Source organism: Salmo salar, chromosome 27 (assembly GCF_965601325.2).
Source record: "Salmo salar chromosome 27, fSalSal1, whole genome shotgun sequence".
In the NCBI taxonomy this organism is placed as follows: Eukaryota; Metazoa; Chordata; class Actinopteri; order Salmoniformes; family Salmonidae; genus Salmo; species Salmo salar.
Window position 1 is genome coordinate 32,010,608 of NC_138317.1, and position 14,393 is coordinate 32,025,000.

Consider the following 14,393-nt stretch of genomic DNA (forward strand, 5'->3'; position numbering starts at 1 on the left):
TCTGCCTCTGGCTCTATTTGAGGCTGACTTTGACCTAGATTCAATCAGATGAAGTGTTAATTAACTGGCGATAGTCGACACCCGCATAGCTGATGTTTTTGTGATGTCAGAGGTGGAACTGCGTTGGAGCAGTCCAATCCGTTAGCAGCTGCTCTTTTGATCATTGTCACAAAGCCACACCCATCCCACTCGGGTTAGAAGTTCAGAATGAGAAAGTGTAGGCTATATAGAAATAATGACGTTCAAATCAAAAATCATTCAACTAAATAATGAAGATTTCTATCAGCCTAATCTAGGTGAAGATTACATCTCACATTCCAGTGTTCGTAAACAAGGACGGATGGGATTTCGTAAACAAGGACGGATGGGATTCCGTAAACAAGGACGGATGGGATTCCGTAAACAAGGACGGATGGGATTTTCTTAAAAAATAGACCACAACATCACAGCCAGCAACATATTCTTTATTGAAAAACAATACCCATATTTCTTGCAAACACACGCACATGGCAAATGCACGCACACGTACACAAACACACACATGCACACTTTTCAGACCATAATTTGTCTGCACTGGTCCCACAGGTTCTGTTGGGTTTTGGTCCATCTGATACGGGTCTGGGTCAGGGTCAGGTATAGGCCAAGTCTGGTGCAGGTCTGGGTCAGTACGGTGAGAACAGAACTGATGTATGTGCCGTACGGAAAGGTCCTGGGGCGGGATGTAACAAGGTCTGGGGGAGGGCCTGAATCTGAAAGAGGGCAGGGCCAGGTGTAGGGGCAGGGCGCAAATGAAACGGGGACAGGGTTGCCATGGCAGCAGCAGCAGCAAGGGAGAGATGGCGCTGTAAGAGGCACGAGGAGAGAGGCTTCGTCAAGTCCTGCTCCTTCCTCAGAGCGATCCCAACCTGGAAACCACAAACAACATATTCAAAATCTTTCTACAACTGTTCTACAATGTGATCACCACCATACAGCTATCACACGTTCCACAATCAGTCCACAACAAGCCCTCCAGTAAAGTACTGCCACGACTGCTCTGCCAAGCACGACTCCAACACCATCATTAAGTTTGCTGACGACACAATAGTGGTAGGCCTGATCACCGACAATGATGAGACAGCCTTTAGGGAGGAGGTCAGAGACCTGGCAGTGTGGTGCCAGGACAACAACCTCTCCCTCAATGTGAGCAAGACAAAGTAGCTGTTCGTGGACTAACATCAACAGGGCTGAAGTGGAACGGGACGAGAGTTTAAAGTTCCTTGGTGTCCACATCATCAATGAACTATCATGGTCCAAACACACCAAGACAGTCATGAAGAGGGCATGACAACACCTTTTCCCCCTCAGGAGACAGAAAAGATTTGTCATGGGTCCACAGATCTTCAAAAAGTTCTACAGCTGCACCATCGAGAGCATCCTGGCTGGTTGCATCACCACCTGGTATGGCAACTGCTCGGCATCTGACCGTAAGGCGATACAGAGGGTAGTGTGTACGGCCCAGTACATCACTGGGGCCATGCTTCCTGACATCCAAGACCTGTTTACTCGGCGGTGTCAGAGGAAAGCCCAAAAAATTGTCAAAGACTCCAGTCACCCAAGTCATAGACTGTTCTCTCTGCTACCGCACGGCAAGCGGTACCGGAGTGCCAAGTCTAGGACCAAAAGGCTAGTTAACAGCTTCTACCCCCAAGACATAAGACTGCTGAACCATAATCAAATGGCCACCCGGACTATTTACATTGACACCCCCCCTGTTTTTACACTGCTGCTAATCTCTGTTTATTATCTATGCATAGTCACTTTACAAATGACCTCGTCTAAACCTGTACCCCTGCACATTGACTCGGTACCGGTACCCCCTGTATATAGCCTTGTTATTGTTATGTCATTTTTTTTGTGTTACTTTTTGATTTGATTTGATTTTTAAAACTTTTGTTTATTTAGTCAATATTTTCTTAACTCTATTTCTTGAACTGCATTGTTGGTTAAGGGCTTGTAAGTAAGCATTTCACGGTAAGGTCTACACCTGTTGTATTCAGTGCATGTGACAAATACAATTTGATTTGATTTGATAATACAATAATGTGGTACTCACTGACTGGTTGCGTTGGGGCGGTAGACCATACGGGCTGAACTTGGGCTTGGCTGGCTTCCCTGCTGCTCGGTCTTTATGTCTTCTACTTTTGATGTGCTGAGGAGAGGGGCGGAAGACAGAGACAGACACAGAGAGAGACCCAAATTTAAGGAAAGCTTTGACTATGTACAGACTCAGTGAGCTTAGCCTTGTTATTGAGAAAGGCCGCCGAAGGCAGACCCGGCTCTCAAGAGAAGACAGGCTATGTGCACACTGCCCACAAAATGAGGTGGAAACTGAGCTGCACTTCCTAACCTCCTGCCCAACGTATGACCATATTAGAGACACATATTTCCCTCAGATTACACAGACCCACAAATAATTTGAAAACAAAACCGATTTTGTAAAACTCCCATATGTACACTACAGTGTGCCATCACTGCGTCAACATTTGTGACCTGTTTCCACAATAAAAGTACATTTATTTTCCCTTTCGTACTTTAACTTTAACACTGTATATAGCCATAGTATGACATTTCAAATGTCTCTATTTCTTAGAAATTTTGTGAGTGTAATGTTTACTTTTAATGGGCTCCCAAGTGGCACGGTTCTGCTCCCAAGTGGGCTCCCAAGTGGTGCGGTGCTGCTCCCAAGTGGTGTGGTGCTGCTCCCAAGTGGGCTCCCAAGTGGTGCGGTGCTGCTCCCAAGTGGTGCGGTGCTGCTCCCAAGTGGGCTCCCAAGTGGTGCGGTGCTGCTCCCAAGTGGTGCGGTGCTGCACCCAAGTGGGCTCCCAAGTGGTGCGGTGCTGCACCCAAGTGGGCTCCCAAGTGGTGCGGTGCTGCTCCCAAGTGGTGTGGTGCTGCTCCCAAGTGGGCTCCCAAGTGGTGCGGTGCTGCTCCCAAGTGGTGCGGTGCTGCTCCCAAGTGGGCTCCCAAGTGGTGCGGTGCTGCTCCCAAGTGGTGCGGTGCTGCACCCAAGTGGGCTCCCAAGTGGTGCGGTGCTGCACCCAAGTGGACATACAGTAACTAACCTGTTTGAGTTGTGTCTGGGAGTTGACATGTATAACTCACCTAATTTGAGTTGTATCTGGGAGTTGACATAAAGTATATAACTAACCTGTTTGAGTTGTGTCTGGGAGTTGACATAAAGTATATAACTAACCTGTTTGAGTTGTGTCTGGGAGTTGACATGTATAACTAACCCGTTTGAGTTGTGTATCGGAGTTGACATACAGTAACTAACCTGTTTCAGTTGTGTCTGGGAGTTGACATGTATAACTCACCTAATTTGAGTTGTATCTGGGAGTTGACATAAAGTATATAACTAACCTGTTTGAGTTGTGTCTGGGAGTTGACATAAAGTATATAACTAACCTGTTAGAGTTGTGTCTGGGAGTTGACATGTATAACTAACCTGTTTGAGTTGTGTCTGGGAGTTGACATACAGTAACTAACCTGTTTGAGTTGTGTCTGGGAGTTGACATAAAGTATATAACTAACCTGTTTGAGTTGTGTCTGGGAGTTGACATAAAGTATATAACTAACCTGTTTGAGTTGTATCTGGGAGTTGACATAAAGTATATAACTAACCTGTTTGAGTTGTGTCTCGGAGTTGACATAAAGTATATAACTAACCTGTTTGAGTTGTGTCTCGGAGTTGACTTATAAAGTATATAACTAACCTGTTTGAGTTGTATCTGGGAGTTGACATAAAGTATATAACTAACCTGTTTGAGTTGTGTCTGGGAGTTGACATAAAGTATATAACTAACCTGTTTGAGTTGTGTCTGGGAGTTGACATAAAGTATATAACTAACCTGTTTGAGTTGTGTCTCGGAGTTGACTTATAAAGTATATAACTAACCTGTTTGAGTTGTGTCTCGGAGTTGACATAAAGTATATAACTAACCTGTTTGAGTTGTATCTGGGAGTTGACATAAAGTATATAACTAACCTGTTTGAGTTGTGTCTGGGAGTTGACATAAAGTATATAACTAACCTGTTTGAGTTGTGTCTCGGAGTTGCTGTGTATAACTAACCTGTTTGAGTTGTGTCTGGGAGTTGACATAAAGTATATAACTAACCTGTTTGAGTTGTGTCTCGGAGTTGACATAAAGTATATAACTAACCTGTTTGAGTTGTGTCTCGGAGTTGACGTGAACATCGCAGATCTCACAGTGGAAAGTTTTATTCTGGAGCCCCGTTGACACCTCGGTGGGAGGGCCCAGCTTGGCTTTGACCCCTGACCTGGGGAATGACTTTATGGCTCCGTCGCCGCTCCTGGCCTCAAGCATTGTTTTGTGTTTCGTGCCTGACAGGGTGAAAGGTCAGATGGGTCAAAGGTTAGAAGCAGAGACGCCAACTAAGTATTAGCAAAGTGGGACATCTGGCTACTACATAAAGGTGCATCTCAGTGTAAATGGAGATGATGACAAGAGAGAGGCCCTGTCCTAACATACACTTTACCTGTCAGATCAAGATGGCAGTAATGGCCTCAGCCTTGGGGTAAGGGAGGGAGTGATTGATTGGTGTGGTATTGATCAGATAAGAGCCCTGAGCTCTGTAGACGTCTTTGATTGATTAAGAAGACGGACTTGTTGCAGCATGATGATGACACACACAAATATGCACGCGCGCAATACGCAAACACACACACACACACACACACACACACACACACACACACACACACACACACACACACACACACACACACTAACACACACATACATACATACATACATACATACATACATACATACATACATACATACATACATACATACATACATACATACATACATACATACATACATACATACATACATACATACATACATACATAGGTCAGTGATGCTTCATTCTCACCGCTGTTGTGAGCCTGTAACTGGGATGCAGAGTTGACGGCCACCTTGCAGAGAGAACAGTAGAGCAGTCTCTTAGCCTTCTCTTCCTCCACCGCTCCTTCCTTCTCCTTCTCCTTCTCCACCATGAGACAGGGCGACAGAGAGGGGTCAGTGGGCGTCTCTATCCATACTGCTGGGCTGCAGGTCGATGGCGCCACCCCAGAGGCAGAGGCTGGTGACAACACAGGTCCGAATGTGACATCTACACGGAATAATATAATATAATAGAGCATTCTAATAAGGCTGCCATCATTTTTTGAGGATGAGTGAAATCCATACAAGTTTATCCTTCCCATTGTAGAATGAAACCGAATTTGAGTGTGTTGAGTAGTGAATTAGTGAGGAGAGTGTTTGTGTGTGTGATAGTGGTGGTGAGAGAGAGAGGAGAGATACGTAAACCCTGATGCTTTCTTCTCTCCATCATCAACCACTAAAATATGCTGGTTACTACTGCAGGCCTGTATCTAATGCTGGTTACCACTGCAGGCCTGTATCTAATGCTGGTTACTACTGCAGGCCTGTATCTAATGCTGGTTACCACTGCAGGCCTGTATCTAATGCTGGTTACTACTGCAGGCCTGTATCTAATGCTGGTTACTACTGCAGGCCTGTATCTAATGCTGGTTACCACTGCATGCCTGTATCTAATGCTGGTTACTACTGCAGGCCTGTATCTAATGCTGGTTACCACTGCAGGCCTGTATCTAATGCTGGTTACTACTGCAGGCCTGCATCTAATGCTGGTTACTACTGCAGGCCTGTATCTAATGCTGGTTACTACTGCAGGCCTGCATCTAATGCTGGTTACTACTGCAGGCCTGTATCTAATGCTGGTTACTACTGCAGGCCTGTATCTAATGCTGGTTACTACTGCAGGCCTGTATCTAATGCTGGTTACCACTGCAGGCCTGTATCTAATGCTGGTTACTACTGCAGGCCTGTATCTAATGCTGGTTACTACTGCAGGCCTGTATCTAATGCTGGTTACCACTGCAGGCCTGTATCTAATGCTGGTTACTACTGCAGGCCTGTATCTAATGCTGGTTACTACTGCAGGCCTGTATCTAATGCTGGTTACTACTGCAGGCCTGTATCTAATGCTGGTTACTACTGCAGGCCTGTATCTAATGCTGGTTACTACTGCAGGCCTGTATCTAATGCTGGTTACTACTGCAGGCCAGTATATAATGCTGGTTACTACTGCAGGCCTGCATCTAATGCTGGTTACCACTGCAGGCCTGTATCTAATGCTGGTTACTACTGCAGGCCTGTATCTAATGCTGGTTACCACTGCAGGCCTGTATCTAATGCTGGTTACTACTGCAGGCCTGTATCTAATGCTGGTTACCACTGCAGGCCTGTATCTAATGCTGGTTACTACTGCAGGCCTGTATCTAATGCTAGTTACTACTGCAGGCCTGTATCTAATGCTGGTTACTACTGCAGGCCTGTATCTAATGCTGGTTACTACTGCAGGCCTGTATCTAATGCTGGTTACTACTGCAGGCCTGTATCTAATGCTAGTTACTACTGCAGGCCTGTATCTAATGCTGGTTACTACTGCAGGCCTGTATCTAATGCTGGTTACTACTGCAGGCCTGTATCTAATGCTGGTTACTACTGCAGGCCTGTATCTAATGCTGGTTACTACTGCAGGCCTGTATCTAATGCTGGTTACTACTGCAGGCCTGTATCTAATGCTGGTTACTACTGCAGGCCTGTATCTAATGCTGGTTACCACTGCAGGCCTGTATCTAATGCTGGTTACTACTGCAGGCCTGTATCTAATGCTGGTTACCACTGCAGGCCTGTATCTAATGTTGGTTACCACTGCAGGCCTGTATCTAATGCTGGTTACTACTGCAGGCCTGTATCTAATGCTGGTTACCACTGCAGGCCTGTATCTAATGCTGGTTACTACTGCAGGCCTGTATCTAATGCTGGTTACCACTGCAGGCCTGTATCTAATGCTGGTTACTACTGCAGGCCTGTATATAATGCTGGTTACCACTGCAGGCCTGCATCTAATGCTGGTTACCACTGCAGGCCTGTATCTAATGCTGGTTACCACTGCAGGCCTGTATCTAATGCTGGTTACTACTGCAGGCCTGTATCTAATGCTGGTTACTACTGCAGGCCTGTATCTAATGCTGGTTACTACTGCAGGCCTGTATCTAATGCTGGTTACCACTGCAGGCCTGTATCTAATGCTGGTTACTACTGCAGGCCTGTATCTAATGCTGGTTACCACTGCAGGCCTGTATCTAATGCTGGTTACCACTGCAGGCCTGTATCTAATGCTGGTTACTACTGCAGGCCTGTATCTAATGCTGGTTACCACTGCAGGCCTGTATCTAATGCTGGTTACTACTGCAGGCCTGTATCTAATGCTGGTTACTACTGCAGGCCTGTATCTAATGCTGGTTACTACTGCAGGCCTGTATCTAATGCTGGTTACTACTGCAGGCCTGTATCTAATGCTGGTTACTACTGCAGGCCTGTATCTAATGCTGGTTACTACTGCAGGCCTGTATCTAATGCTGGTTACTACTGCAGGCCTGTATCTAATGCTGGTTACTACTGCAGGCCTGTATCTAATGCTGGTTACCACTGCAGGCCTGTATCTAATGCTGGTTACTACTGCAGGCCTGTATCTAATGCTGGTTACCACTGCAGGCCTGTATCTAATGCTGGTTACCACTGCAGGCCTGTATCTAATGCTGGTTACTACTGCAGGCCTTTATCTAATGCTGGTTACCACTGCAGGCCTGTATCTAATGCTGGTTACTACTGCAGGCCTGCATCTAATGCTGGTTACTACTGCAGGCCTGTATCTAATGCTGGTTACTACTGCAGGCCTGTATCTAATGCTGGTTACTACTGCAGGCCTGTATCTAATGCTGGTTACTACTGCAGGCCTGTATCTAATGCTGGTTACCACTGCAGGCCTGTATCTAATGCTGGTTACCACTGCAGGCCTGTATCTAATGCTGGTTACCACTGCAGGCCTGTATCTAATGCTGGTTACTACTGCATGCCTGTATCTAATGCTGGTTACCACTGCAGGCCTGCATCTAATGCTGGTTACTACTGCAGGCCTGCATCCCAAATAGCACCCTATTCCCTAACAAGTGTAAAACGTTTGACCAGGATCCATGATGCACTATGTAGGGAAAGGGTGCCATTTGGGAAGCAGACCAAGTCTCTCAACTTTTACCATAACTCACTGAGACAGAGAAAACCACAACAGTGTTTATGAGATTCATTAGCCTCTGTAATCTCAATAATAACCAAAGATTTCCCATGGGACTCTGCTTCCATTTTTCAGAGTGGGGAAATTAAAGGCTTCGGATTGAAATGATTACAGTCCATTATCTGCAGTGAGACGGACTGGGAGCGGAAGGGCTTCCCCAGAGGGAAACCCCATAGTAGGTCATGTATTAATGGTGATTAGGCCCGTAAGCGTTTCTTTATTGTCATTGACTGTCTCTCTAAAACGGCAATAAGGCTGTTTGGCAAAGTAATCATCACAAAGCTCCCCTGTTTCTTCCACACTAAAGATAAAAACTTGCTCACTCTATCACTATGGCATGAAGTCAAATGAATAGACTCTTCCTCTATAACACCCTCACGCACACCACAACACATATGAACACGCCTACTCATATAGACAGACATACTCTGAGGCATGCATACATTAACAAACAGCGCAAACTCCCGCACACATACTCCCAGATCTGCATATGTTACAGACACACAAGCAAAGTGCTGCGTTTGAACCTCTAAAGACTCATTAGTGAGAATGTGTGTCTACATGTATACAGGGTCATGTAGAGAGAGGAGAGTTGAATGCCTTTCAGTGTTTTAGTCCATCCGCTCTATATGGCAGTGAGGATAGACAGACGAGAGGCTTCCTCACACATCAAAGAGATAGAGAGTGGTGACAGGAAACGCAGGGTCTGTTAGAAGGGATGGTCTGGATGATCAAAGCTACAAGGAGCCTTTATGTGTTTGATGTCAGCACATATTTACAAATACACCCTTGAACGCACGCACACACGCACACACGCACACGCGCACGTACATACACACGCACACACCCTAACGCGTGCACTCATTCACGCATGCACGCGCACACACACATGCTCACACACGCTCACACACATCATCCCTCTCTCTCTGTCTACATTTCTCCCCCCTGGCACACACACACCAACCTGTTGAACTGGAGTCTGAGCTGGGTGGCACAGGGCAGGGAGAGACAGGGCTCTTGCTGACTGCATAAGGGGTCTTGCAGTCCAGTGGGTCGAGGGCTTTGAGCCTCTTGAAGTGTTTGGTACCGCTGTAATGGGATGAGGCCTGGCTCTACACAGAGAGACAATAAAACCAGAACCACTGTAATGGGATGAGGCCTGGCTCTACACAGAGAGACAATACAACCAGAACCACTGTAATGGGATGAGGCCTGGCTCTACACAGAGAGAGACAATACAACCAGAACCACTGTAATGGGATGAGGCCTGGCTCTGCACAGAGAGAGACAATACAACCAGAACCACTGTAATGGGATGAGGCCTGGCTCTACACAGAGAGAGACAATACAACCAGAACCACTGTAATGGGATGAGGCCTGGCTCTACACAGAGAGAGACAATAGAACCAGAACCACTGTAATGGGATGAGGCCTGGCTCTACACAGAGAGACAATACAACCAGAACCACTGTAATGGGATGAGGCCTGGCTCTACACAGAGAGACAATACAACCAGAACCACTGTAATGGGATGAGGCCTGGCTCTACACAGAGAGAGACAATACAACCAGAACCACTGTAATGGGATGAGGCCTGGCTCTACACAGAGAGAGACAATACAACCAGAACCACTGTAATGGGATGAGGCCTGGCTCTACACAGAGAGAGACAATACAACCAGAACCACTGTAATGGGATGAGGCCTGTCTCTACACAGAGAGAGACAATACAACCAGAACCACTGTAATGGGATGAGGCCTGGCTCTACACAGAGAGACAATACAACCAGAACCACTGTAATGGGATGAGGCCTGGCTCTACACAGAGAGAGACAATACAACCAGGACCACTGTAATGGGATGAGGCCTGGCTCTACACAGAGAGAGACAATACAACCAGAACCACTGTAATGGGATGAGGCCTGGCTCTACACAGAGAGAGACAATACAACCAGAACCACTGTAATGGGATGAGGCCTGGCTCTACACAGAGAGACAATACAACCAGAACCACTGTAATGGGATGAGGCCTGGCTCTACACAGAGAGACAATACAACCAGAACCACTGTAATGGGATGAGGCCTGGCTCTACACAGAGAGACAATACAACCAGAACCACTGTAATGGGATGAGGCCTGGCTCTACACAGAGAGAGACAATACAACCAGAACCACTGTAATGGGATGAGGCCTGGCTCTACACAGAGAGAGACAATACAACCAGAACCACTGTAATGGGATGAGGCCTGTCTCTACACAGAGAGAGACAATACAACCAGAACCACTGTAATGGGATGAGGCCTGGCTCTACACAGAGAGAGACAATACAACCAGAACCACTGTAATGGGATGAGGCCTGGCTCTACACAGAGAGAGACAATACAACCAGAACCACTGTAATGGGATGAGGCCTGGCTCTACACAGAGAGAGACAATACAACCAGAATCACAGAGTCACACAAGATACAACAACAAGCCCAATGACTATGCAGTAGTATGTTCTCAACTCATCAAGTCATATAGCCACAGGGTCAAGCCAGATATCTAACATTATTACAATTTCGTCAGTTAGCAGACACTTTTATCCAGAGCAATTTACAAATAAACTCTCAGAGAATTTCATCTCATACACTTCAGCCAATATTTCAAGGCTGCGCTCACACGGTTTACACACACACAACACTTCCATATTCCCCAGGAAGAGTAGCTGCTGCTTTTAGAACAGATAATAAAGTCATTAAATAAAACATTTGACAATCCCTGCATGTTGAGAAAGACCAGGCATGAGGTGCCATCTACAACCTAAAAGGGTTAATTGGCTGTCCCCATAGGATAACCCTTTGAAGAACCCTCTGAAGAACGCTTTTCGCTTCCATGTACACTGAACTAAAATATAAACGCAACATGCAACAATTTCTAAGATTTTACTGAGTTACATATAAGGAAATCAGTCAATTGAAATAAATGAATGATGTCCTAATCTATGGATGTCACATGACTGGTAAAACAGATATACATCTGTTGGTCACAGATACCTTTAAAAAATAGGGAGAGGCGTGGATCAGAAAACCAGTCAGTATCTGGTGTGACCACCATTTGCCTCATACAGCGAGAGACAGAGTTGATCAGGCTGTTGATTGTGGCCTGTGGAATGTTGTTCCACTCCTCTTCAATGGATGTGCGAAGTTTCTTGATATTGTCGGAACTGGAACATGCTATCGTACATGTCGATCCAGAGCATCCCAAACATGCTCAATGGGTGACATATCTGGTGAGTATGCAGTCCATGGAAGAAATAGAACATTTTCAGCTTCCAGAAATTGTGTGCAGATCCTTGCGACATGGGGTTGTGCATTAGCATGCTGAAAAATGAGATGATGGCGGTGGATGAAATGCATTCAAATTGCCATCGATAAAATGCAATTGTGTTCGTTGTCCTTAGCTTATGCCTGCCCATACCATAACCTCATCGCCACCATGGGGCACTCTGTTCACAATGTTGACATCATCAAACCTCTCACCCATATGACGCCATACACGCTGCCTGCCATTTGCCCAGTGTAGTTGAAACCGGGATTCATCCATGAAGAGCACACTTCTCCATCGAAGGTGAGCATTTGCCCACTGAAGTCAGTTATGACGCCGAACTGCTGTCAGGTCAAGACCCTGGTGAGAATGACTAGCACACAGATTAGCTTCCCTGATACGGTTTCTGACAGTTTGTGCAGAAATTCTTTGGTTGTGCAAACCCACAGTTTTATCAGCTGTCCAGGTGGCTGGTCTCAGACGATCCCGCAGGTGAAGAAGCCGGATGTTGAGGTCCTGGACTGACGTAGTTATGCTGCCAAATTCTCTAAAACGACATTGGAGGCGGAAATGAACATGTGATAATCATGCTGTTTAATCACCTTCTTGATATGTCACACCTGTCAGGTGGATGGATTATCTTGGCAAAGGACAAATGCTCATTAACAGGGATGTAAACAAATTTGTGCTCACAATTTGAGAGAAATAAGCATTTTGTGCGTATGGAAAATGTATGGGATCTTTTATTTCAGCTCATGAAACATGGGACCAACACTTTAGATGTTGCGTTTATGTTTTTGTTCAGTGCAGGAACCCAAAAGGGTTCTACCTGGAACCAAAAAGTGTTCTACCTGGAACCAAAAAGTGTTCTACCTGGAACCAAAAAAGGTTTTCCTATTGGGACAGTCAAATAACCCTTTTGGAACCCTTTTTTTCTGAGTGTTGAGACAATAGAGTTCTCAAGCATCCCTGGTACTGCCCTTTATGAGGTCAAACTCTACCTACCTCCGAGTTGAACCTCAGTCGGCACACAACACACGATGAGCTGGGTTTCCTCTTAGGGGGCGTGGCTAGCCCAACCCCTGGACCAATCAGCATTTTGTGAACGTGGTCCATCTGCAAGAACAAGAGTGAAAAGGGGGTGAATTACTGTGCTATGGCTAGGGCAGAGACTAAGGCAGGAGCAAAGGTTTAGCAAGAGTTCAATGTTAGAGTACCTCAAATGCTCCCAGAATTAAACAGGCTTAGAGTAATGGTCCTTCCTTTACTTATAACAGATTCCCAAACCAAACAAGAGAGAAAATGTGGTATGGATAGGGAAAAGACTAGGGTTAAGAGTAGGGTTAAGACTAGGGTGCATACTAGGGTTTAGAGTAGGGTTAAGTCTAGGGTTAAGACTAGGCTTAAGAGTAGGGTTAAGACTCGGTTGAAGACTAGGGTTAAGAGTAGGGTTAAGACTAGGCTTAAGAGTAGGGTTAAGACAAGTGTTAAGACTAGGGTTAAGCAAGAGGTCAATGTTGAGGAAGGAGACTTGAAATTGTCCTCTGTAGCTCAGTTGGTGGAGGATAGTGTCACATGAGTTGAAGCTGGACAAGCGAAGCAGGTATGGGGAGTCAAACATTTAATGAGGAACGGACATGGAACGAGACAGGAACAGCGTCAGCATACAAGAAAACAAAGACAAAAACAATCAATGCATCAGCCATCATACGAAGCATCGGGGAGTACTGGCGTTCTGGTTGGTATGGTGACATCAGCTCTGGGTCGCCACCGATAGAACCGGGGGTGCCTAGCCAGCTCGTTGGGCTTCCACACCCTAACTGGCTCGAGAGGTTTCCTTTCCCCGGTTGGCTCAGATGGCGCCCATCCCACGTCGGGCCTCAGCTGAATTGTCAGTTCTTGTTTGCCCAGGTTCCATCGGCGGTGGAATCCATGTCGATGTCAACAACAAAACAAAAAACAAAAGAGGACCGGTCCAGAAAAACTCCTGGACCGGTCCTCTTTTGTTTTTTGTTTTGTTGTTGACATCGACGTGGATTCCGCCGCCGATGGAACCGGGGGTGTCTAAGCCAGCCCGTCGGGCTTCCACACCCTGGCTGGCTCGAGAGGTTTCGTTGCCTCGATTGGCTTGGCAGGTTTCCATCCCGTCCGCTGGAGTGTCGGGCTCCCTCTCTGCAGTGGGATCGACAGGCGTCTTGTCTCAGCCGAATGCTAGGCTCCCACGCCCCTGTCGGTTCGTCGGGCTTCCACTCCCCAACCGGCTTGCCCAGTGCCCATGTCTCGGCCGGTTCGTCCAGGTGGAATGCCGGGTGGTGCCCCAAGGGGGGGGGGGGGGGGGGGGGGGAGTACTGTCACGTCTGCTCCCGCTCTTCCCCCCTGGTGCTCGAGGGCGCCAGGTTGCCCTGCATCACGTCTCCCTTGCTGCAGTGGGATCTATAGGCGTCTTGCCTCAGCCGGCTCACCAGGCTCCACACGCTCCTGACGGTTCGTCGGGCTTCCACGCCCCAACCGGCTTGCCCAGCTCCCATGTCTTGGCCGGTTCGCCCAGGTGGGACGCCGGTGGTGCCCCGTCTGCTCCTGCTCTCCCCCCCCCCCCCGGCTCTTGAGGGCGCCAGGCTGCCCTGCTTCACTCACTCCTATCATCCATTACGCACACCTGCCTTCCCTTGTCACGTGCATCAGCGATATTGGACTCACCTGGACTCACTCATCATCTGTTTATTACCTCCCCTATATTTGTCAGTTCCCCAGGTCTGTTCCCCGCTACTGCATTGATTGTTTTTTGTCTGTATTATTAGTTTGCTGACGTTGTTCCTGTCTCGTTCCATGTCCGTTCTTCATTAAATGTTTTAATCC

The 14,393-nt window shown here is 46.9% G+C and overlaps 1 protein-coding gene across 3 annotated transcripts in view; it reads right to left on the minus strand.

The window, feature by feature from the left end:
• Nucleotides 1-448: 448 nt before the first annotated feature.
• The window catches only part of LOC106588890 (zinc finger protein 385D), a 34,147-nt gene continuing 20,202 nt past the window's right edge, over nucleotides 449-14,393 (minus strand). For 2 of the 3 annotated variants that reach the window (XM_045709665.2, XM_045709667.2), the window contains 6 exons: nucleotides 12,543-12,653; nucleotides 9,197-9,344; nucleotides 4,942-5,181; nucleotides 4,203-4,384; nucleotides 2,096-2,191; nucleotides 449-905 (listed from right to left, as the gene is read on the minus strand). In XM_045709665.2, coding sequence (XP_045565621.1) covers nucleotides 663-905; nucleotides 2,096-2,191; nucleotides 4,203-4,384; nucleotides 4,942-5,181; nucleotides 9,197-9,344; nucleotides 12,543-12,653 — 1,020 coding nt within the window. In that variant the 3' untranslated portion in view covers nucleotides 449-662. The remainder of the gene's footprint in view (nucleotides 906-2,095; nucleotides 2,192-4,202; nucleotides 4,385-4,941; nucleotides 5,182-9,196; nucleotides 9,345-12,542; nucleotides 12,654-14,393) is intronic. The other variant, XM_045709666.2, reaches the window with a different exon arrangement.